Here is a 26,147-nt window from a genome sequence, read left to right as displayed (position 1 = left end):
TACACAAATAGACAAAAGTTTGTTTGTGATCTGTTTATAAATTAAATTACAAATAGAATTTTATAATTTACAAATGGATTTACTAGTTTGTAAATATAATTTGTTTTGTACTATTATAAATACATTTATTATTGAAATTACTAAAAAAATATCAAATAAGATATATGGAAAAGTTTTAAATTTAAATAAGGATAATATAATAATTTGTTTGGCAAAATAAACTTATAAGTTTAGTACTATAAAAACCAAAATGAAAAACTTGTTCTCCCAAGTTATTGTTTTTTTTAGCTTATAGGCTTAAAAAATGCTATAATTAAAGGGGCAAACTTATTTTTAGAGTCTATAAACTGATTTGACCGGTTTATAAGTTAAGACAAGCACCTTAAGTATACGTTTAATGGTAGAGAGAGAAGGGCCAAACTTTGTAGAGAGTGGTAACTGTCATTCATTGCACCATCTACTCTCTCACTATCCAAAAATTTTGACACCTATAAATTCACCTACTTGGATTGCCAGAGTCCATGAAGCTTCAAATCCACATATCAGTTATAGTTGCATAGTGGTTGCAAAACTCCATTACTTCCTTTAGACATCATAAATCAGTCTTTTTTTTTCGTAAGTTTTGGCACATTTTCTTCTTCTTGCCCTTTGTTCTTGTGAGATCTATGAGTAAAAAATTGATATTAGAGTGTGATTGGGTTGGTGTATATAGATTATAAAATATAAAAAGGAACATTAGTGTCTGACGTGGCAAAAGAATTTTTTTATTATTTTAAGCTACATAAGATATACATATGCGCTTCATAAAAAAAATTATCGGAATGTTACTCGAATGACTATCAAACATTGATGACCTTTTTGAAACTAATTGAGATTCAATGACTATAATGAACTAGTGACTAAAGTTCAATATGGGTAAAAATTATCCTTTAATATTGTCAAATATATGGGTGGGATCATCTAAATTCGAAAACATATTACTTCCATGAATTATAAAGAGCAATTGATTGATGGGATAAAGATTTTATTTCTTTGAATAAATATCTAAAGAAATCCCACTCTTTTGCTCTATTCCTTTTTTGGATAGATGGTTCCACTCTGGAATATTCTTTAATTAAATCTTTTTTTAGAAGGAAAAGATAGGCAACTTATGATTTATTAGGAAATCTTAACTTCTCTTGGTTGTGGATGATTATGTGTGGCATTCGGTTTCTTTGCTTTTCTTTATATTGTCATGCCATAGGCATGGATGTTATTTGCTTATCATCTATGTGTTTTCTTTCTTTCTATTGAGAACTAGAACTTGGAATTATTGTTTTCTCAATCACCACTTGGCAAATAATCCCGCCTTCACCTTCATTGTTATCACTGCCTATGCCTATTGGTCTGACTAATTGAATTAACTTTTGAACTTGAATTTAAGTCCTCACTAGAATCACCTATTTGCACCATTTTCAAACCTGACAAATTTGGAGTCAAAACCTCGTAAATGCTTCCAAACTGCATATGATGTCGATGCCAAACTAAAACTAGGGTTATCTGATTCCGGTTCTAACAGTGGTTCTTACTAAGAACCAGAATTAGAACTAAACTTTTAATTCTTTAATTTTAAAGAATCATACTTGAAATCAAATTTTAGTACGATTTCGATTATTATTTTAGTTATTTTTTAACTTTAAGTTTAGTTACAATTTCGATTCAAATCTTAAATTTTGCAAATAAAATTATAATATTCTTAGGTTTATTTCAAAATAATAAATAATTAATGTCAAAATAATAGTAAAAATAATAATACTAATATTTAAATAATAATAATAATAATAATAATAATAATAATAATATATCATATATAATTTTTAGCAAGAATATTAAATTATTAATTATATAATTGATAAAAGACTATTTAGACTCCGTCAGGAGTTTTAACCAATATTGTTTGGCTAAAATGAAATAAAAGAAAAGATAGACTAAAAGACTAAAAGTCTTATTGAAATTCCTCAAAGATTGAAAAGTGTCTTTCTAATAGCCAAGGGAGGCTATTTATAATAGAAACAAAACCCTAATATGCAAAATTATGAAAATACCCAAAATATCCAAAAAAATAATTAAAATACAAAAGTTAGCCCCAATTCAAATTTGCCGTAAAATCCAAGACTAGTTGCTCCATGTCATTCCCTTGCACTTGTAAAGTACTCGACCTGGAGTTGTCATCAGCAGGGTAGTACTGAAATAGATCTGTCACATTAAATGTCTTGGAAATTTTCATCTCATGTGGGAGGTCAAGAACATAGGCATTGTCATTGATCTTCTAAATGATCCGGAATGGACCAATCTGTAACGACCCGAAAATCGGACCGCTACTGGCGCTAGGATCCAGGTCGGCTTAAGGCCGCCGGGACCCGTAGCAAGCCTAACATGCAACCTGAAAACATGTTTAATCCCATACATGATCCAGAAAAAATACATAAAAATTTAAAACTTTTCTTTCGTTCACACACCAAACTCAACCTGTGCATGCACTGTACATAAACATAATCATAATCATGACCCCACTGTGGGATCTCATCAATGCCCTAATGGGCGATACATCATAAGTTGAGTTGGTTCGCATAATCATCATAAAATATCTAAAATCATGTATTAAAAGGGATATCTTCTACATATAGTCAAGCACAACCTCTAATCCTCAATGTCATTACATGATTAAAACTGTACTTCTACATAACATTAATACATTTATCATGTCCACACTATCTATTACAAACACAAGACTTCATTACTCTTACGGATCTCCTGGTCTACCCTGTACCTGCAATCCTGGGGAAAATGGGAGAGGGGTGAGCTACTAGAGCCCAGTGAGCAGAATAATAAAAACATTTAAATCATATGGCATCATGGAATGCATCACATCACAGCTAATCACATCAAGGATGAACTTGTCACCAATAGCCCTCTACATAGTCTAACTGTGTCAGAACGTAGAATGGGTCCTGGTCTTTCTCTTACATAACATAGCATGTCATAACAGTCCAACTGTGCCAGAACGTAGAATGGGTCCTGGTCTTTCCCTTATATGGTGCCAGCGAACGTAGAATGAGTCCCACTGGTCTTACATTCCGTACTGTACATATCACATCGTCATATCATAGATCGAGGGCTTTGGATCATCCAACGTTCATCCACATCAATCCACAATAAAGTATGCAATGCAACATATTCGTGAATTCTAATGCAAACAACCTAGTACATCTCATGGCATTCATGATGCGTGAAACATGCTAAAAAGTCTATCATTTGCTTTAAAACATAATGAGATATTCCACTCACCTCTGGGTAGCTCTGACCAGACACTGGAGCAGCTGACTCACTGCTGGGGTCCTCGGTTCCTCTGGTCCGAACCTACACAGGTGGACTCAAATGAGGGACCAAACAAACATGAACATAACTCTAAACTACTCCCCAAAAACCCCCTAAAACATCATGAAACAATCATAGAAAAACATGCAAGAGAGGGCTGGACAGGGCACTTTTGGCGGCAGGTTCGGCGGTCGAAAGTCCCTCCAGAGCTGAAAGTCAAGCAGGTTCGGCGGCACCTTCGGCGGCCGAAACTCCCAGACAGAGGCGAAACTCATGCATGTTCAGCGGCACTTTCGGCGGCCGAAACTCCCAGACAGAGACGAAAGTCTCCTTTCCGGGGCAAGCTTCGGCAGCCGAAGGCTGCCTCCACAAGCATGTTCGGCGGCCGAAAGTTCCTTCGGCTGCCGAACCTGGTTTCTCCCTTAGTGGCAGAAACTCAGCTCTTCTATACACATTTGCCTCTAAAACTAACCAATCAAGCATAAACCTATTCTACAACATTCCCAATCACACACAAACAAGCATACAAGTTTCTAGGGGCATCAAACCAACAAAAACCCCAACTACAACACAACAAGCAACTCACATTGTTCATAAACACATATAAAACCCATAAACCTAACCATGAGCTAAACATGCATTCAACCCCATAGATCCACTTAAAACTTACTTAAAACATGCAATGAGCTTAAGATCAGCTCTTACCTCATGGAGATCGAGAGAGAGACGACCTAAACTTGGAGATGGGAGGGGTTGAGTTCCCTTGAACCTCAAAGCTCCAAAACTTTGCTCAAAGCTTGAAAATCTTCAAAACAAAGTAAAAACTCATGAAAATCGAGTAGGATTGGAAGGAAAGAACTCAAGATCGGTGAGGGACGGCGGAGAGCTTACCTTGGCCGAAAATGGAGAAAAAGCTCGCCCGTTCTCGGCTAAGGGACCCTTTTATAGTGGCTGGCCAGGCCAAGTTCGGGGGCCGAACGTGCCTCCGCATGCATGCCATGTTCGGCGGCCGAACTTGAGGTTCGGCGGCCGAACCTAGACTTTCCTCACTTATGCTTTCGGGGGCCTAAAGGAGCTCTCGAAGGCATGCATGTTCAGCGGCCGAACTTGAGGTTCGGCGGCCGAACCTGAGTTTTCCTCCAAGGTTGTTTTAATGCAAAAACTCATTTCCATTTTACTTAAAACCATGAAATACCTTAAAACATTTTATGAAAACATGTTTCACCGGACGGTAGGAATTCCGATACCGGAGTCTAGCCGGGTATTACATTCTCCCCCCCTTAAGAACATTCATCCCCGAATGTTCCTCAACTAGCACATAGCATGGCATAAAACATAACATACATACATAGCACATAAACACATAGAGATCTAACCTTAGAAGAGATGAGGGTACTGCTGGAGCATAGACTCCCGTGTCTCCCAAGTGCATTCTTCCAAATTGTGGTGGTTCCACAGGACTTTCACCATCGGGATTTCCTTGTTTCTTAGCTTTCTGACCTGGGTGTCTATGATCCGTACTGGCTGTTCAACATAGGTGAGATCCTCTTGGACCTCCACATCAGGCTCACTAAGAACCTTGCTCGGATCTAACACAAACTTCCTCAACATCGAAACATGGAAAACCGGATGGATTCTTTCCATTGAAGCAGGTAAATCCGGCTTGTACGACACATTTCCAATCTTTTGCAAGATTTCAAAGGGTCCGATGTATCGTGGGGCTAGTTTACCTTTCTTCCCGAAGCGAACCACTCCCTTTATAGGAGACACCTTGAGCAATACCAGATCTCCCTCCTGAAACTCTACCTGTCTTCTGCGGATGTCTGCATAGCTCTTCTGTCTGCTTGCAGCAGTTTTGATCCTTTCTCTGATTATGGGTACTACTCTGCTGCTAATCTCTACTAGCTCAGGCCCTGCCAAGGCCTTTTCTCCAACCTCTTCCCAGCAAACAGGTGATCTGCACTTCCTTCCATATAAAGCTTCATATGGAGCCATCCCGATGCTAGCATGATGGCTGTTATTGTAGGCAAACTCCACCAAAGGTAGATGTTGCCTCCAAGAACCGCCAAAGTCCAGCACACACATTCTTAGCATATCTTCTATGGTCTGGATGGTCCTCTCTGATTGTCCGTCTGTCTGTGGATGGAAAGCAGTGCTAAAATCCAGCCTAGTACCCATGGCATTCTGCAGACTCCGCCAAAATCTGGAGGTGAACTGGGGCCCTCTATCTGACACTATCGAAACAGGAACCCCATGCAGTCTGACGATCTCATCGACATACACCTGCGCCAACTTGTCCACAGAATAGCCACTCCTGACAGGGATGAAGTGAGCAGATTTGGTGAGTCTGTCCACAATCACCCATATGGAGTCCAATCTGTTGGACGCCGCCGGTAACCCCACTACGAAGTCCATAGCTATATTCTCCCATTTCCACTCTGGAATAGGTAGCGGGTTAAGCATTCCAGCCGGCTTCTGATGTTCCAGCTTCACCCTCTGACACACTTCGCAGGCTGACACAAACTGTGCCACTTCTTTCTTCATAGCTGGCCACCAATAAACCTTCTTCAGATCTTGATACATCTTGGTGGTCCCGGGGTGAACGCTGTATCTTGCATTATGAGCATCTCTCATAATGTCTCCTTTTAGCCCTATGTCATCTGGTACACATAGTCTGCTCCCATAGCGGAGGATCCCTTTGCTGTCGAATCTGAACTCACTATCTTTGCCTGACTGAACAGTCCTGGCAATCTTCACTAACTCTGGGTCCTCATGCTGTTTCTGAGCCACCTGCTCCAGAAACACGGGTGCCACTCTCATCTAGGCCACTAAAGCACCTGTACCAGACAACTCCAACTGTAGACCTTCCTCAATGAGCTTGTAAAACTCCTTCACCACTGGCCTCCTCTCTGCCGATATGTGGGATAAACTGCAGAGTGATTTCCGGCTTAAGGCGTCTGCCACAACATTCGCCTTACCCGGATGGTACTGAATCTTGCAATCATAGTCACTCAGCAGCTCCACCCTTCTTCTCTGTCTCAAGTTCAAATCTCTTTGACTCAGGATGTACTGCAGGCTCTTAGGATCTGTAAAGATCTCACATTTAACCCCATAGAGGTAGTGCCTCCACATCTTGAGTGCAAAGATTACTGCTGCCATTTCCAGGTCATGTGTGGGGTAATTCAACTCATGTTTCTTCAGCTGCCTAGAAGCATAAGCAATCACCCTCTCATTCTGCATTAACACACAACCCAAACCCACTCGGGATGCATCACAGAAGACCGTGAAGTCCTCACTGCTAGCTGGCAAAGCTAACACTGGTGCCGAAGTCAACCTCCTCTTAAGCTTTTCAAAACTCTCTTCGCACTGGTCGGTCCACACAAACTTCTGATTCTTCCTGGTTAACCTGGTCAGAGGAGCTGCAATTTTTGAGAAGTTCTGAACGAACCTCCTGTAGTAACCTGCCAAACCCAAGAAACTCCTGATCTCCGTCACTGAAGTGGGTCTAGGCCAGTTAGCCACAGCTTCTACCTTCTTGGGGTCCACCTCTATCCCATTCTCTGACACTACATGCCCCAAGAATGAAATGCTCCTCAGCCAGAACTCACACTTAGAGAACTTGGCATACAAGCCATGTTCCCTCAAGGTCTACAGAACCAACCTCAGATGATGGGCATGCTCCTCTGCGTTCCTGGAATACACTAAGATATCATCTATGAAGACAATAACAAAGTGATCCAGGTATTGGCTAAATACTCTGTTCATGAGATCCATGAATGCTGCAGGGGCGTTGGTTAACCCGAACGGCATTACAAGGAACTCAAAATGCCCATATTTGGTCCTGAAAGCTGTCTTTGGCACATCTTCTTCTCTTATCCTCAGCTGATGGTACCCAGATCTCAGATCTATTTTGGAGAAACAACCCGCTCCGGCTAGCTGGTCGAATAGATCATCGATCCTTGGCAGAGGGTACCTATTCTTGGTAGTGACTTTGTTCAACTGCCTGTAGTCGATACAAAGTCTGAGGGACCCATCCTTCTTTCTCACAAACAAGACCGGAGCACCCCAAGGTGAGGTACTCTGTCGGATGAAGCCCCTTTCTACCAACTCCTGCAATTGCTCTTTCAACTCCTTCAACTCGGTTGGGGCCATCCTGTAGGGAGGGATAGAGATCGGTCTAGCTCCAGGCATCAACTCTATCTCGAACTCTATCTCCCTAGCAGGTGGTAAACCTGGAAGCTCGTCTGGAAAGACATCCTGAAACTCTCTGACAACTGGCACCGAGGCTGGCTCCCTGACCTGACTACTAAGCTCTCTCACATGAGCCAAATACCCCTGACATCCCTTCCTAAGCAACCTGCGAGCCTGAGGAGCTGATATCATACCTCTAGGTGTACCCCTCTTGTCTCCTCTGAAGACGACCTCTGACCCGTTCTAATCTCTGAACCTGACTACCTTTGTAACGACCCGAAAATCGGACCGCTACCGGCGCTAGGATCCAGGTCGGCTTAAGGCCGCCGGGACCCGTAGCAAGCCTAACATACATCCTGAAAACCTGTTTAATCCCATACATGATCAACAACATACATAAAAATTTAAAACTTTTCCTTCCATCATCCAACTCAACCTGAACATACATGTACACAGTCATGATCATAATCGTGATCCCTCTGTGGGATCTCATCAATACCCCGAAGGGCGCTATAACATGAGATGAGTTGGCTTACATAAACATTATAAAACATTTTGATCATGTAATAAAAGGGATACCTCAATACATATGTCAAGCACAATATCTAATCCTCGATATCATTACATGACTGAAACTGTACTTTTACATAACATTAATACATTTATCATGTCCACCCTATCTATTACATAAACCAGACTTCATTACTCTTGTAAACCTCCTGGTCTACCCTGTACCTGCAAACCTGGAGAAATGGGAGAGGGATGAGCTACTAGAGCCCAGTGAGCAGAATAATAAAAACATTTAAATCATATGGATCATGGAATGCATCACATCACAGCTAATCACATCAAGGATGAACTTGTCACCAATAGCCCTCTACATGGTCCAACTGTGCCAGAACGTAGAATGGGTCCTGGTCTTTCCCTTACATATCATAACATAACAGTGTCCAACTGTGCCAGAACGTAGAATGGGTCCTGGTCTTTCCCTTACATAGTGCCAGCGAACGTAGAATGGGTCCCACTGGTCTTACTTTCCGTACCGTACATATCGTATCATCATATCATAGATCGAGGGCTATGGATCATCCAACATTCATCCACATCAACATTAAAATGTGCAATGCAACATATTCGTGAATTCTAATGCAAGCAACCTAATTCATCACATGGCATTCATGATGCGTGAATCATGCTAAAAAGTTCATCATTTTCTTTAAAACATAATAAGTTATTCCACTCACCTCTGGATAGCTCTGACCAGACACTGGGGCAACAGACTCACTGCTGGGGTCCTCGGTTCCTCGGGTCCGAACCTACACAGGCGGACTCAAATGAGGGACCAAACATACATGAACATAACTCTAAACTATTCCCCAAAAACCCCCTAAAACATCATGGAATAATCATAGAAAGGCATGCAAGAAATGGCTGAATAGGGCACTTTCGGCGGCAGGTTCGGCGGCCGAAAGTCCCTTTAGAGCCGAAAGTCAGGCAGGTTCGGCGGCACCTTCGGCGGCCGAAACTCCCAGACAGAGGCGAAACTCATGCATGTTCGGCGGCACCTTCGGCGGCCGAAAGTCCCAGACAGAGACGAAAGTCTCTTTTCGGGGGCAACTTCAGCAGCCGAAAGGCCTGCCTCCCAAGCCATGTTCGGCGGCCGAAAGTTCCTTCGGCTGCCGAACCTGGTTTCTGCCAAAGGGAAGAAACTTGGCTCCCTTATGCATTTGTGCCTTCAAAACTAACCAATCATGCATAAACCTATTCTACAACATTCCCAAGCATTCACAAGCAAACATACAAGCTCCTAGGGGCATCAAACCATCAAAAACCCCAACTACAACACACAAGCAACTCACATTGCTCAAAAACACATATAAAACCCATAAACCTAACTATGAGCTAAACATGCATTCTACCCCCAAGAACTTCATAAAACTTACTTAAAACATACTATAAGCTAAAGATCGACTCTTACCTCTTGAAGATCGAGAGTAGAGGCGACCAAACTTGGAGTTGGAAGAGATTCGAGTTCTTGAACCTCAAAGCTCCAAAACTTTGCTCAAAAGCTCAAATCTTCAAAACGAAGTTAAAACAAGTGAAAAACTTGAAAGATTTAGAGGAAAAACATCAAAGATCGGTGAGGGGCGGCGGAAAGCTCACCTTGGCCGAAAATGGGGAAAAGCTCGCCCATTTTCGGCTAAGGGACCCTTTTATAGTGGCTGGCCAGGCCACGTTCGGGGGCCGAATGTGCCTCCGCATGCATGCCATGTTCGGCGGCCGAACTTGAGGTTCGGCGGCCGAACCTGGACTTCCCTCACTTGTGCTTTCGGGGGCCTAAAGGGGCTCCCGAAGGCATGCATGTTCGGCGGCCGAACTTGAGGTTCGGCGGCCGAACCTGAGTTTTCCTCCAAGGTTGTTCTAATGCAAAAACTCATTTCCATTTTACTTAAAACCATGAAATACCTTAAAACATTTTATGAAAACATGATTCTACCCTACTAGAGGCTTCCGACATCCGAGATTCCACCGAACGGTAGGAATTCCGATACCAGAGTCTAGCCGGGTATTACAACCTTGTCCCTGCAGTCCAAGGTAGCACCATGGGTAGATAGCCAATCCATCCCTAGAATGACGTCAAAGTCTGTCAAATCTAGAACCACAAGGTCGGCGGAGAGGCATCTTCCCTCAACAAAAACTGGACTATACTGGCAGACTGACTCTGCCACTGACGGGTCACACTTGGGTCCACTGACCCATAGGGGACACTCTAACCCAGAGACTATCAGACCCAACCTCTCAACGGCTCTCGGAGCAATAAATGAATGAGATGCACCCGGGTCCATTAATGCATACACATCAGAACACCCAATGACGAGATTACCTGACACCACGGTGTTGGATGTGTTAGCCTCCTGCTGAGTCATGGTGAAGATCCTGGCTGGAGCTGATGGACCTTCACCTCGGGAACCAGAAGAAGAGGCTGCCCCTCTCCCTCTACCTCTGCCACTACCCTGAGTTGTGGCTGGAGCTGCTGGCTGTGCCACACTACCAGAAGCTGTCTGCTGGGGCTGGCCCATAAAAGGTGCTCTAGGACACTCCCGAGCCATGTGTCCCTCCTGTCCACATCTGAAACATGAATTGGTCCCAGCTCGACACACTCCTCTGTGCGGCCTCCCACACCTTTGGCATTCTGTACCGTCTGAACCTGTGCTCGAGCCACCGCCGAATCCCAGACCGAATTTCAACTTACTCCAAAACTTATTCTTCTTCAGTTTCTTGGTGGTTTTATTCCACCTCTTGCTACTTGAGCCCTGAGAAGAGAGACCTGGCCCTCCTCTGCCTAGGGTCTTAACCCCTGAAGACTGGGTCACTGACTGCTTCACTGACCCCTCGACTATAGCACTCGCCTCCATCCTTCGGGCCATATCCACCACAGTGTGGAAACTTTCCCTCTCAACTGACTGAATCAACGAGGAGTACCTGGAATGCAGCTTCATAACATATCTCTTGGCTTTCTTCGAATCGGTATCTAGAGCTTGCCCTGAAAAAGGCAATAGCTTCAAGAATTTATCCGTGAACTCCTCCACACTCATGTGTTCTGTCTGCCTCAGCTGTTCAAACTCAATCATCTTCAGTTCTCTGAAACTGTCTGAAAAAGCCCAACCCGCGAACTCATTCGCAAATTCTTCCCATGTCATGCCGTCTAGTCTCGGGTCCACATAACACTTGAACCATTCCCGTGCCTTCTTGCACTTTAAGGTGAACCCTGCCATCTGAATGGCCCTGCTATCATCCGCCCCTAGCTCATCAGTTATTGTCTTCACTACTCTCAGATACTCAAAGGGGTCATCCCCTGACTTGTATTTGGGCGCATCCAGCTTAAGGTAATCTGTCATCTTTACTTTGCTCCCACCGGCTGAGCTAGGTCTAGAAGGTTGAGTAACTGGGGCTGCTGGTTCTGTAGGTGGTGGAGGTGGAGGTGCAGCATTCCCCGAGGTGGGGTTTGCCGGGTTTGGATAGAAGGGTGAGGGTGGATAAGCTGGGTACTGCATGTAAGGTGGATAGAAAGGTGGATAAGGCATGTAGGTAGGATAGGGGTTAAAGCTGGAATAATCTGATGTACCTCCCATCGGATACCCTGAACCCTATGGGAAGGGTGGATAATGGGGTGGAAAACCATACCCCGAGGCCTGAACGCCTCCCTGTGACTCCCCTGTCCCCTCTTCCTCCATGCTAACATCCAGATTCCCATCCCTCCTCTGATCCTCTTCCATAACCTCCCTCACATCTGAAGAACTTCCTCCTCTATCTGTCCCCCTTCTGCTAGCATCAAAAGACCTTCTAGGGTCCCTTGACACTCTTTCTCTGTTTGCTCTACATGACATTGCCCTAGGCAATGTAGGAGGACGGGCGCTCGTGCCCTCATCCTCAGGTGGTACTCCAGTCAATCTTGCAGATCGACGGGTTCCTCTCATCCTATTTTCTGAAAAACAGTACACACCACACAAACATTAGCATCATATGGTTCATATAGGCACACATGAACCCTCATCACATATACATCATTCATATCACAACATCAATGCACATGTATATAATCATGGCACTTCACATTATCATACAAGACAGGACTCCACATCCTATCCTAGTGGACATGATCTTTCCTATTGTGCTTGACCTTCTATAACATCTATGAGCCCGACACTCTAGGTCCGATCCTATGAACCTAGGGCTCTGATACCATTCTGTAACGACCCGAAAATCGGACAGCTACCGGCGCTAGGATCCAGGTCGGCTTAAGGCCGCCGGGACCCGTAGCAAGCCTAACATGCAATCTGAAAACCTGTTTAATCCCATACATGATCCAGAAAAAATACATAAAAATTTAAAACTTTTCTTTCGTTCACACACCAAACTCAACCTGTGCATGCACTGTACATAAACATAATCATAATCATGACCCCTCTGTGGGATCTCATCAATGCCCCAATGGGCGATACATCATAAGTTGAGTTGGTTCGCATAATCATCATAAAATATCTAAAATCATGTATTAAAAGGGATATCTTCTACATATAGTCAAGCACAACCTCTAATCTTCAATGTCATTACATGATTAAAACTGTACTTCTACATAACATTAATACATTTATCATGTCCACACTATCTATTACAAACACAAGACTTCATTACTCTTACGGATCTCCTGGTCTACCCTGTACCTGCAATCCTGGGGAAAATGGGAGAGGGGTGAGCTACTAGAGCCCAGTGAGCAGAATAATAAAAACATTTAAATCATATGGCATCATGGAATGCATCACATCACAGCTAATCACATCAAGGATGAACTTGTCACCAATAGCCCTCTACATAGTCCAACTGTGCCAGAACGTAGAATGGGTCCTGGTCTTTCTCTTACATAACATAGCATGTCATAACAGTCCAACTGTGCTAGAACGTAGAATGGGTCCTGGTCTTTCCCTTACATGGTGCCAGCGAACGTAGAATGGGTCCCACTGGTCTTACATTTCGTATTGTACATATCACATCGTCATATCATAGATCGAGGGCTTTGGATCATCCAACGTTCATCCACATCAATCCACAATAAAGTATGCAATGCAACATATTCGTGAATTCTAATGCAAACAACCTAGTACATCTCATGGCATTCATGATGCGTGAAACATGCTAAAAAGTCCATCATTTGCTTTAAAACATAATGAGATATTCCACTCACCTCTGGGTAGCTCTGACCAGACACTGGAGTAGCTGACTCACTGCTGGGGTCCTCGGCTCCTCGGGTCCGAACCTACACAGGTGGACTCAAATGAGGGACCAAACAAACATGAACATAACTCTAAACTACTCCCCAAAAACCCCCTAAAACATCATGAAATAATCATAGAAAAACATGCAAGAGAGGGCTAGACAGGGCACTTTCGGCGGCAGGTTCGGCGGCCGAAAGTCCCTCTAGAGCCGAAAGTCAGGCAGGTTCGGCGGCACCTTCGGCGGCCGAAACTTCCAGACAGAGGCGAAACTCATGCATGTTCGGCGGCACTTTCGGCGGCCAAAACTCCCAGACAGAGACAAAAGTCTCCTTTCGGGGGCAAGCTTCGGCAGCCGAAGGCTACCTCCACAAGCATGTTCGGCGGCCGAAAGTTCCTTCGGCTGCCGAACCTGGTTTCTCCCTTAGTGGCAGAAACTCAGCTCTTCTATACACATTTGCCTCTAAAACTAACCAATCAAGCATAAACCTATTCTACAACATTCCCAATCACACACAAATAAGCATACAAGTTTCTAGGGGCATCAAACCAACAAAAACCCCAACTACAACACAACAAGCAACTCACATTGTTCATAAACACATATAAAACCCATAAACCTAACCATGAGCTAAACATGCATTCAACCCCATAGATCCACTTAAAACTTACTTAAAACATGCAATGAGCTTAAGATCGACTCTTACCTCGTGGAGATCGAGAGAGAGACGACCTAAACTTGGAGATGGGAGGGGTTGAGTTCCCTTGAACCTCAAAGCTCCAAAACTTTGCTCAAAGCTTGAAAATCTTCAAAACAAAGTAAAAACTCATGAAAATCGAGTAGGATTGGAAGGAAAGAACTCAAGATCGGTGAGGGACGGCGGAGAGCTCACCTTGGCCTGAAATGGGGAAAAAGCTCGCCCGTTTTCGGCTAAGGGACCCTTTTATAGTGGCTGGCCAGGCCACGTTCGGGGGCCGAACGTGCCTCCGCATGCATGCCATGTTCGGCGGCCGAACTTGAGGTTCGGCGGCCGAACTTGAGGTTCGGTGGCCGAACCTGGACTTTCCTCACTTATGCTTTCGGGGGCCTAAAGGCGCTCCCGAAGGCATGCATGTTCGGCGGCCGAACTTGAGGTTCGGCGGCCGAACCTGAGTTTTCCTCCAAGATTGTTTTAATGCAAAAACTCATTTCCATTTTACTTAAAACCATGAAATACCTTAAAACATTTTATGAAAACATGTTTCTACCCTACTAGAGGCTTCCGACATTCGAGATTCCACCGGACGGTAGGAATTCCGATACCGGAGTCTAGCCGGGTATTACACAATCTTCTTGGCGTTAAGCTTTTTCTGTCCTCCACCACACTCCTTGCGTAAATACACCATAACTTGGTCACCGACATTGAAGGACTTAAAACGCCTATGTTTATCAGCTGTAGCTTTATATTTGTCATTGGCTTCTGTAAGGCATTATTGTACCTGTTTGAAAACATTCACATGCTGCTTTGCCAAGTTGCTTGCTGCAATACTGTTGTGAGAACCTGTGGGAAGGGCAATAAGATCAACTGTATGCGCTGGGACTTTCCTGTACACAACAATAAACGGTGACATCTTTGCGAAGCTATGGACAACAGTGTTGTTAGCAAATTCCACCTGGTCTTGGAGGATTTCACTTTCCTTTGGACTCATCTTGTAATGAGGCAGATTCAGTAGTTTTGATCCAGGAATGAGATTACTCTGATATTGGATATCCCGAAGGGGTGGAAGCTTGGATGATTCCTCCACTATCTCAGGAAACTCCTTCAACAGCTCTTTGACGGGTGGTGTTAAAGATGGTACATCCTCCATTGTACCTTTTGCTCTCACCAATAAGGCCAGTGTGCCTTCAGATTTCTCAACTGTGCCTGATAGCCTCTGTACTTCCGTGGAAACAGTAACAACATTCTTCCCTTCCACTTTAGAATGTTTAGCAGAACCAGAAGGCAAGATAGTAATCTTTTTTTGATTCTACGTGAACATGTATGAATTCTCTTTTCCCTTGTGCATCGCATCAACATCAAACTGCCAAGGGCGACCTAGCAAAATTCCACAGCAATCCATATCCACAACATCACAATTAACAGGTTCAACATAAGATTTACCGATCGAGATAGGCACACTGCAGATTTTGTTGACCTCAATTGTCGGACCTTCCTTAATCCATCTGACTTTGTATGGCGAAGGGTGCGGCTGTGTAGACAACTACAATTTCTCCACCAATTGCTTAGCTATCAGATTCTCACAACTGCAGTTATCTATAATTAGCCTGCAAATTGCCTCTCCTACTCGACACTTGGCCTGGAATATCTTCCTCCTTTGCGTCTCATCCTCCTGTTTTATTGAACATAAGATTTTCTTCACCGCATAGGTGACCTCAGGATTGGCGACTGGCTGGGGGTGTGCGGCGGCGGCGGGTTGGTGGATTTCTTGTTGTAGGGTCAGTTGTCCGATCATCTCCCTCAATTCTGCGAAAAATGCCTCAATTGCAGCAAGTAGCGCCTCTTGGTTATCTGCCATGATCGAACTTTGCTCTGATACTAATATGATAAAGGACTATTTAGACTCTGTCAGGAGTTTTAACCAATATCGTTTGGCTAAGACGAAATAAGAGAAAAGATAGGTTAGAAGACTAAAAGTTTTATTGAAATTTCTCAAAGATTGAAAAGTGACTTTCTAATAGCCAAGGGAGGCTATTTATAATAGAAACAAAACCATAATATGCAAAATTATGAAAATATCCAAAATATCCAAAAAAATAATTAAAATATAAAAGTTAGCCCCGGTCCAAGTCTGCCGTAAAATTCAAGACTAGTTGCTCTATGTGTGATTCACTTATATAATTAAAAACTTTAAAGCAATTGATACATCTCTAATTGAAATAATAAATATATATACATATAGACATACACATATAAAACCTATTTAGGTATCATAACTTATAATTAACTAATTAAATTATAAATTGTATTATTAAAAATATTTAATAACTAATATAAATATATAGTTATTTCATAATTTAATTAATAAATGTTTAATAATTAAGTGAAAGAGTTATATTTAAATAATATGAATAATTTAATTTATAAAAACAGTTAGATAATATTACATATAAAAATAATTAAAGACATAGTGTATATATATGCACACATGTAATGATTTAAACTTTTATTAAGTTAAATATCGAATAACTCATAAATAACTATTTTATTTGTACCCTTACATATTTATAATTTTTTACCATAGATTATTCATCAATTTATAAAATTAAGAATTGAATTCTTTAAATAAAATCATTAATTTTGGTAATATAAATTTATAAGATTATATTGAAACTATGTAACATATAAAATATATTATTGGAACTATACAATATGAAACTATAATGTTACTAAAATTATTATATATATGTATATTCTTCGATACAGTTCTTATAAGGTTCTTAATAAAGAACAAAAATAAAAAATCTAATAAAGTTCGGTTTAGTATGATTCAATTCTTACATAATTTTTTTTCAGTTGCGGTGTGGTTTGATACAATTTGATAAGATTTTTCGATTCAATTCGGGACCCTTAAAAACTATGAAGAACTCTATTTAAAACTACAATTCATGTCCGGTATCTTTCCATCTTGATTTGTTTCAAATTCATATGAATGGGTTACACCTCCATAATCTGAAATCTCACTAGCCAAAATTACGAACACGATGTTGTTGGTATTTTTAATGATGATGATGATTCTAGCACTTGGTAGTTAATTCAAGGTGGGTCCGTTTTTGACGTGAGATTTGTATTCCTTGATGTGCAATTTTTCTGATTTAGATTTTTTTAAATCTCTAATGGGCAATCAAATATAATAGAATTGAGAGAGAGGGAATCTAAGGTAGAGAGATGAGAGAGAAAGAATAGAGAGACAAAATCTGAAAAAGTATGCATGAGAATGAGAGACGGATGTTAAGGGATAGATAATTAAGTAATTTCTTTTATAAAATAAATGAATAGTTAATAAGTTAACAACAAAACTTGCAATATAACATGTTATAACGGTTTTAATGATAGCAAAATTAAAGTTTAATAATTTTAAATTAAAGTTGAGTGACTAAATTGAAAATTCACTTAAGGTTGGATTATAGAGAAAAATTATCCAAGAAAGAGGGAGGTTTTGAGAGTGGGGAATTAAAGAAATTGAATCATGGAATAAGGCTATTGCGGGCAAGTAAATTTTGAAACTTAGTCTTTTTCAAATCCTCTCTATGTGCCACCTGGGTCATAAGGAACAAGATTAAGTTTTCCAGTTTCTAGGGCTTACTAAGCTTATTGATGTTAGTTGATCTTAGAAGCACTTTGTTAATATTACACAGAGAATTTTAAGCATAAGAGAAATAGAGGGGACTTTTCGTTTTAGATTGACATTTGGGTATGATAAAAAACTGATTAGACTTAATCAAGAGTTTTAACCAATATCGTTTGATTAAGACCATATAAAAAAAATAAGAGATTAAAAATCGAAAAGTCTTATTGAAATTCATGAAAGATTGAAAAGTGAGTATCAAAGAGTCAAGAAAATGCTATTTATAATAGGAAAAAAATTTTAATATATAAAATTATAAAAATATCTAAATTAAGACATATTTTAATTTAAAATGATATCTTTTTAAAAAATATTTTTCAGAACTAAATGTCAAATAGTTAAATTTTAAAATAAACTCTGCTATCCCTTATGTACGTTTTTATTCATAAAAAATCAAAATTTTTTACTTTTAAATATGAGATGATAGGATTTCTTTGTTGTGAATAAAGAGTTAGGCATGCACTAGATGTTAGGACATAATATTTATATTTAGGAAGCTATTATAGAGTTCACACTTATAAAGTATTCATTAATACAATATATATTAATACTTAATAATATCAAAATAATACTTAATAAATTTAAATTCAGTATAATTATATTTAAATTAATTATAATTCCATTACCATAAGGTTTTAGTAAAAATATATAACTCTAATTTATTAAATTTTTTAGCTAGACCAATGCAAAAATTAAATTTCTAATTAAAAGGTATTTGATTTAATCTATAAAAATTAGCTTATAAATATTTAATTATTATAAACTATTTTAAATTTATAAATATTTAAAATACATTTATTATATAAATCACTAAAATAAATATTAAATAAGATATATGATAAAATTTTAAAATTAAATAAGAGGAATATAATAATTTATTTGATTAAATCGGTTTATAAATTTAATATTTATAAGTATTAAAATGAGAAGTTAATTATTTCGGTTTATTTTTTTAATTTTTAAATTATATTTATAAATTGAAAAATTATTATAATTAAATAGATTAATTTATTTTTAAAACTTATAAACTGGTTTTACCGGTTTTATAAGCTAACACAAGTACCCTATGTATACATTTCATGGCGGAGAGAGGAAGGGCCAAACTTTGTAGAGTTTAGTAGCCGTCATTCGTTGCACCGTTCATTCTCTCCCTATCCTTTCTCTTTAAAAAAAAAAATGCTTATCCTCTCTCTTTCTTTCTCTCCCTTAGCCATTACACCTCTCCCCCATTAAATGCTATTGCATCCTCTCTACCCGCTCTGCAATAACTCCTCGCTGCTACTTTTTCCTTCTTCTGTTCCCCTTTTCTCCTCCCCTTTGATTCTTCATTTTCTTCTTCTTCTTCTTCTTCAATTTTTCTTGTCTCTTTCATCTTCTTACCTACTACTTGCCATAAAAGCTCTTGCCAAAGCTTCACAGTAAACGCACTTAAGGACCCCCCTCTAGATTAGTGGTTTATCTATTCACAAGGTATTTCTCAACACCAGATCCAAAACCCTTATTCTCTTTCTGGGCTTTTTTCTTTCTAGCCAATCACCAAAATTTCTGTAGAACTAGGGTTTTCACACACGCACAAAGGGAGAGATTCTTACTCTATGGCCTCTATTTGTGGCGCTTATCATATGGCTCAGTGGATTTTGTAAAACACTCATTTTTATTTTTCTATATGTCTTTCATTTCTTACTAATGATTTTCTTTGTCTTCTTACTTTCTTGGAGCAGATAGTGCTAAAGCAAGAAAAGAGACGGCCAAGGAAAAGTTGGATTCTTGAGGATCTCAGTTGGGCGTTACATATAAGATTTATATGTATTAGCATCTGGGGCTGGTTTTGCCGGATTTTGTCAACTCTTTTTTATATTTTTTACGTAAGAACAAGGTAGAACCGAGATAGAGAGAGAGAGAGAGAGTCATTTCAACTTTATAACCGAAAATCAAAGTCAGCTCTGCCCGCCAGAGAATCTATGGGATTCCTGCTCTCTCTAATCTCTATATAAAGGAAAACTCCAAACCCAACACCACTTCCTAGACTGAGAAGTAAGAAACTGGTGCGTTTTTCTTGTGTTCAGCTTTTTTAGGGTTTTGTGAAATATGCTAGCCGGAGTAATGATTCCGGCAAGAAACATGCCGTCGATGATTGAGACACATGGGAATATTAGTGGGTTTGGGTCATCTTCTGGGATTACCCTTGGCCAGGTCTGTGCTATTGATTATAGACTTGTTAATTAATTTTTCTTCAATTTTATAATTAAATCCATTTTCTACAAAGTAGATCTTCGCTACTTGCACTGTTAAAGAGCTCATTAATTTGTCATTTTAAGCAAAATCATTCTTGATTCTTGCAAAAAGCGTCAAGTCGTTTGCTCTCTGTCACTGCACAAACACTCACAGGTACAAGAGAAAGAAAGAGATATAAATAAAATCTTGCCTAACACTTCACTTCACTGCTCAGACAAGAACTCTTTTTATGTTGGGTTGTGATTGAAAAACCATAAGCTTCAGGAAAACCTTAAAGATCTGTAAATATGTTTCAGCCAAATATGATGGAAGGACAGCTTCATCATCTGGATATGACTCAAAACACCTCGGAAAGCGATTTCGCTCGAATCAGGGATGATGAACTTGACAGTATTAATACTACATCCGAAAACCATGACGGTGGCTCCGGCGATGATCAAGGTCCACGGTCCAAAAAGAAGCGATATCATCGCCATACTCAACATCAGATCCAAGAAATGGAAGCGTAAGCTAGCTTAATTGCTTCATTTGTGTTCAAAATTTACTGTACTTGACATCAATTTATTTTTATTTTGCAATTTCCATTACAGTTTCTTCAAAGAGTGTCCACACCCAGATGACAAACAAAGGAAGGAGCTTGGCCGTGAATTAGGGTTAGAACCATTGCAGATCAAGTTTTGGTTCCAAAACAAACGCACCCAAATGAAGGTAAACGTCTCTGCATAAACTTAGCACAGATTCTACAAATTTGGACACCATAAGAGACGTTACAACATCAGCTCCTCTCTTTTGGGAACTTGTCTTTTCTTCAGGGATTTGCATTAGTCAAGCCATGCTTTCGATTTGCTTACCCATTTTTAGCTTCTTAATGAGGATTAATTATGTTTTTTTCCCATGTCGTAATTTTTCAATTTTCTCGCAGACCCAGCATGAGCGCCAAGAAAATAATCGGCTTCGATCTGAGAACGAAAAGTTTAAGGCTGATAATATGAGGTACAGAGAAGCTCTTGCCAATGCTTCATGTCCTACTTGTGGAGGTCCTACTGCAATTGGTGAGATGTCCTTTGATGAACATCATTTGAGACTTGAAAATGCCAGATTAAGAGAAGAGGTAATTAACATAATGTAATTAATTACAACCAATTTTCATCTTTTGAGCTGTAATGACCTTCCATTATCGAATTATCTTTCATCCTTCTTTACAGATTGATCGCATTTCAGCCATTGCTGCCAAATATGTTGGTAAGCCAGCAGTTAACTATCCTCTTCTATCTTCTCCACTGCCTCCACGTTCACTGGAACTTGGTGTCGGGAATTTCGGAGCGCTGACAGAGATTGGAGGAGAGATGTATGGAGTTGGAGACTTACTAAGGTCTATAGGTGCACATAGTGACATTGATAAACCCATGATTGTAGAGCTTGCAGTTGCAGCCATGGAAGAACTTTTTAGAATGGCTCAGATGGGTGACCCATTATGGATGAGCAGCCTTGATGGAACAGATGATGTCTTAAACGAAGATGAATACATTAGGATCTTCCCTCGGGGAATTGGACCGAGACCGATTGGTTTCAAGTGCGAGGCTTCTAGGGAAACTGCTATTGTTATGATGGATTATCGCAACCTTGTCGAGTGTCTCATGGATGTGGTAGTGTTTCTTTCATCTCCCAAGATGTTTTTGATTCTTGGACAAGACCCAGTTGTTGTTACACTTTTTTTTTTCTTTTGGTTTTCAGAATCAGTGGTCTACTGTGTTTTCCGGCATCGTTTCAAGAGCTATGACTGTGGAAGTTCTATCAACAGGAGTAGCAGGAAACTGTAATGGAGCCTTGCAAGTGGTAATATATCTACACAACTTAATTAAATTAATTTACATGTTAGTCCAGAGCTGAGTATTACCTAATAAATAATTTAATCCTTAAATTTTTACTTTTTTAATGAAATATTCCTTCATTTAAATGCTAAAATTAAAAGCAAAAATTTTCGCTACAAAAAATATAAAATTTATTATTATAAATTTATAAAAATATTATAATATTGTGGTCATAATGATTTTATAATAAATTTATAATTATAAAAAAGTAATTATTATTAATAATAAATATTGCTGTTAAAAATAATTTTTTACTAATGATATTATATCTTTCATAAGTATCACTTGCAAAAAATATATTTATGTTATTGTATGATCATCTTTATAACAGTAAATTAATGTTGCTATATATAAACGAATTTTTTACTAATTTTAATATTTATTATAGTGATAGGAATTAAATTTTATAAATATTAAAATACAGTGATAGTATTGTTAACAATATTAAAATTATAAAAATTAAATTATTAAAAAGTAAATTGAAATTATTAAATTGTTATAGCTGAACAATAAATTTAAAGACATAACAAAACCATGAACTTAATTGTTTGTCATCTAGAAAAGAGAGACTAAGTTGAGGATAAATTTCAGAGATTATATTGTATATTCCTTGGAAATTTAATTACTTTGATTTGATTTGTAGATGACGGCTGAATTTCAACTTCCAACTCCACTTGTTCCCACCAGAGAGAGTTACTTTGTAAGGTACTGTAAGCAACATGCAGAAGGGACATGGGCTGTGGTTGATGTTGCCTTGGACCACATACCCACTAGTGCCGGAGTAAGATGCCGGAGAAGGCCATCTGGTTGCCTAATTCAAGAAATGTCCAGTGGCTACTCAAAGGTATATGTATATAAATTTAAAAAATTTCTTACTCGCATCAAAGTTTATAAACCATCCAATCAATAATTTCATCACCATTTACTCCGATTGATAATTCATTTATGAAATTTTATTCTTCAGGTTACATGGGTTGAACATGTGGAAGTTGATGATAGAGATGTTCATAGTCTATACAAGCAGCTAGTTAGCTCAGGCCATGCATTTGGAGCAAAACGTTGGGTTGCTACACTAAATAGGCAATGTGAACGTCTGGCTAGTTCCATGGCAACAAACATCCCTACCGGAGACATTGGTGGTAATTCTTTATCTAGTATTGATAAGAAAATATACACATTAGCCTAATTCACCTTCAAAAGCCAACACTGAGATGAGTTAGTTCTAGTTTATTTTCTTGAATTGGTATTAAAAAGTGAAGTGCAATATAGAATTCTACATACAAACTTTATGTTAATGTACAGTGATAACAAGTGAAGAAGGTAGAAAGAGTATGCTGAAGCTGGCAGAAAGAATGGCGAAAAGTTTTTGCAGTGGAGTGAGTGCATCAACTGCTCATACGTGGACTACACTATCTGGAACTGGAGCTGATGATGTGAGAGTCATGACTCGTAAGAGTATAGATGATCTTGGTAGGCCTCCTGGGATTGTGCTAAGTGCTGCAACTTCCTTCTGGCTTCCCATTCCTCCTAAAAGGGTTTTTGATTTTCTACGTGATGAGAACTCTCGAAGTCAGGTAATATCAACTCCATCCTTAATATTGCTTTGTTCTCTCTAATTCAAAATTGCATGCCTAAACTCTTTAAACATTTTAGTTTACTAGTAAGCAATCTGTGTATTTTGAGTTGCCCCCAAAATCCTTTGGGTTAGCTGGCAAGTGACCAAACATGTATATATGTCCTGTCCTAATTATCAACCATGTACATGTTCTATGCCACAATTTGTCAAACTTAGGAAATAGGTCGTTGGTGTTGGCATGTATAAAGTATTTTCATAAAAAAAAAAAACTTAATTTTTTTTTATTTAAAAAATTGACTAACTTTTTTGAGTGTTAAAAATATAAATAAATATGAAAAATATTTTCGGGCTTAGAATATATTTTATTTTTCTTGAATCTTGAATGAATGTTTCTAATCCCAGTTTGATTACTGATGCTTGCAGTGGGATATTCTATCAAATGGTGGAGTCGTCCAAGAAATGGCACATATTGCTAATGGCAGGGATACTGGCAATTGTGTGTCTCTTCTTCGAGTAAATGTAAGTAACACAGCTATATAATATCAACTATAATATTGTTTTTAAAAAATTATTTTGTTTTTTTAGTGTTATTTAATTAAAATTAGCAAATAATTTTTTAAATTAATTTTAATATTTTTAACTAATATTTTTATTAAAGTGTTTTTCTTAAATAGATCAACAATAATGCCAAACATGTCCTTAATTACTTTTATACATCTTAATCACTTCTTCATTAACACATGGTGTTTTAGAGTGCGAACTCGAGCCAGAGCAACATGCTGATATTACAAGAGAGTTGTACTGATCCGACAGCTTCTTTTGTTATATATGCACCTGTTGATGTCGTTTCGATGAATGTAGTACTTAATGGTGGAGATCCAGATTATGTGGCTCTTCTTCCTTCAGGATTTGCTATTCTTCCTGATGGAACCACCACCAACACTGTGCATGGAGGAGGCATTGGCGAATTCAATTGCGCTAGTGGATCTCTTCTAACTGTTGCATTTCAGATTTTAGTTGATTCAGTTCCTACGGCCAAACTGTCTCTTGGGTCGATCGCAACCGTGAACAATCTCATTGCTTGCAGTGTTGAGAGGATTAAGGCAGCTTTATCGGGCGAGAGCGTCTAAATTGTAAGTAAATTTCTTACCTAAACATATCCAACAACAACTTTTTTCTTTTTTCAACTTAAATCTAATGTGAGACCAAATATGATTCATGATTCATTGATCAGATGCATCCAATGATTTCCCGACTTTTACTTGGGAATTTTTGTTGCAGTTGTTAACTAATAGAGAAGGCATAAAGACAAGAAATGTGAGAAGACAGTAGGTCATTTGGAGTCATAGAAGATGGAAGGAAAGAAGTCAAGAGCGCACCTTGCATGGTCCTTTACATGGTTTTTGTTAAAGGAAACAGGCAAAGCATGTGACGAGGATTTAGAGGTTCGGGTATTGACTTCTTCAAAAACCAAATGTTTAAAGCTTTTATAAGAACCTGTTAGAAAGTTGATACTATCTTAGTTTTCCCAACTTTTAACATTGTAGCTTTTGCTGTTAGCTAGGGTTTTGTTGCAAGTGTTTGCCTATTTTATTATGGTTTGTGTTTTTGAAGCATATCAGAGTCGGTGAAAGTAGCTTACCATCTTTACTGGTAAACATTAGTTTCCTTTTTTCCCGTGGTAAGAGCTTTTGAAATGGAATGCTAATGGATGCTCAGTAGTTGCTTTTTTTTTTTTTTCTCCCAAATTCTTTTGATTATAAACCAAGAAAAAGAATAAGTCTGCACATAAAAGGAGTGAGTCTCATAATTAGCTAATCATATATTACATTTTGATTTATTTATTATGTAACTTGAATTTTATATATATTATTATAGATTGTGATTTAAAATAATATTTTATGAGATATGTGATGATAACAGAAATAATTGTATTATTTCAAAAAAAAAAACAGAAATAATTGTATTATTCTTTATTCTAGAAGATATATATAATTATTTGGAAATTAATTTAAGTTAGAATTTAATAACTCTTAGAGATTTTATCGCTATTTTTATTATAGAAAGATTAAGTAGTTTTATTTAGAAGTTGAAAGATTAAATAATTTTATTTTTAAAATTATTTTCCAGTTCATCCAAGAGATTATAATGAGATTAGAAAATTAAATTCACATTTGTATAAAAGAAAAGAGCCATGGGGACATTTTCCAAAAACAAATTAAAACTTATATTAACCTGCAGCAAATTTAGATGTGTATGTGTAGGTAAGCATTTTAATTGAAAGTATTAGTGTGGCTGTGGCAAGTCCCTTCTGCCAACATATGTATCGTTGGGATAAAGATGTTGAAAAGTTCTTAGTGGTATAAATGATTCGAGTCAAGTCGAATAGAGTTTTGAAAATTTTAAGTTTGGTTTGTAAGAAGTTTTTCGAGTTCATTACGAGTTTGATCTAAGTATTAATAAGTTCATATTTGGTTTTTTAGTAAATAAGACAAAACAAGTCGAGTTCTATTAAACTTCTATCGAGTTGAATTTAAAAAAATGCACGACTAATTTGATTCATTTACATCTCCTATTAGTAATCTCATAATATTATGTGATACGAATGATATGCTATTATTAACCAATAAAATTAGAACACTTTTTTTTAATCGATAGTTACACATTGAATTAAAAAAAAATTACACTTTCTTATTTTTTATTGATATGTTCTATTTTAATTAATTGGAGTACCAAATCATCTTTTTACATGGTATTTCA

The 26,147-nt window shown here is 38.6% G+C and overlaps 1 protein-coding gene across 3 annotated transcripts; it reads left to right on the top strand.

Moving 5' to 3' along the window:
• The first annotated feature begins 18,880 nt into the window (after positions 1–18,880).
• LOC110630353 (homeobox-leucine zipper protein HDG2) lies at positions 18,881–25,124 on the top strand. Of its 3 annotated transcripts, none has more exons than XM_021777807.2 (13): positions 18,881–19,175; positions 19,427–19,898; positions 20,237–20,445; positions 20,531–20,648; positions 20,863–21,051; positions 21,146–21,586; positions 21,675–21,776; positions 22,455–22,655; positions 22,776–22,950; positions 23,114–23,385; positions 23,811–23,906; positions 24,140–24,520; positions 24,669–25,124. In XM_021777807.2, the coding sequence occupies exons 2-12, from the start codon at positions 19,794–19,796 to the stop codon at positions 24,515–24,517; spliced, it is 2,286 nt and encodes a 761-aa protein (XP_021633499.1). In that variant the 5' UTR covers positions 18,881–19,175; positions 19,427–19,793; the 3' UTR covers positions 24,518–24,520; positions 24,669–25,124. The 3 variants fall into 3 exon arrangements, with proteins under 3 accessions (XP_021633499.1, XP_043805121.1, XP_043805122.1); XM_043949186.1 differs by lacking the exon at positions 18,881–19,175 and adding an exon at positions 19,182–19,344; XM_043949187.1 differs by lacking the exon at positions 18,881–19,175 and having other exon boundaries at positions 19,182–19,750.
• Positions 25,125–26,147: the final 1,023 nt, after the last annotated feature.

The sequence above is a fragment of the Manihot esculenta genome, chromosome 13 (genome assembly GCF_001659605.2).
Source record: "Manihot esculenta cultivar AM560-2 chromosome 13, M.esculenta_v8, whole genome shotgun sequence".
In the NCBI taxonomy this organism is placed as follows: Eukaryota; Viridiplantae; Streptophyta; class Magnoliopsida; order Malpighiales; family Euphorbiaceae; genus Manihot; species Manihot esculenta.
This window is presented reverse-complemented; position numbering and strand designations above follow the sequence as displayed.

Bases quoted from the DNA above. Each gene is read 5' to 3' on its own strand.
- LOC110630353 (XM_021777807.2), top strand. From the start codon at position 19,794: ATGCTAGCCGGAGTAATGATTCCGGCAAGAAACATGCCGTCGATGATT. The intron at 20,446-20,530 runs GTAAGCTAGCTT...TTTCCATTACAG, and splicing joins CAGATCCAAGAAATGGAAGC to TTTCTTCAAAGAGTGTCCAC. The intron at 22,951-23,113 runs GTAATTCTTTAT...GTTAATGTACAG, and splicing joins CCCTACCGGAGACATTGGTG to TGATAACAAGTGAAGAAGGT.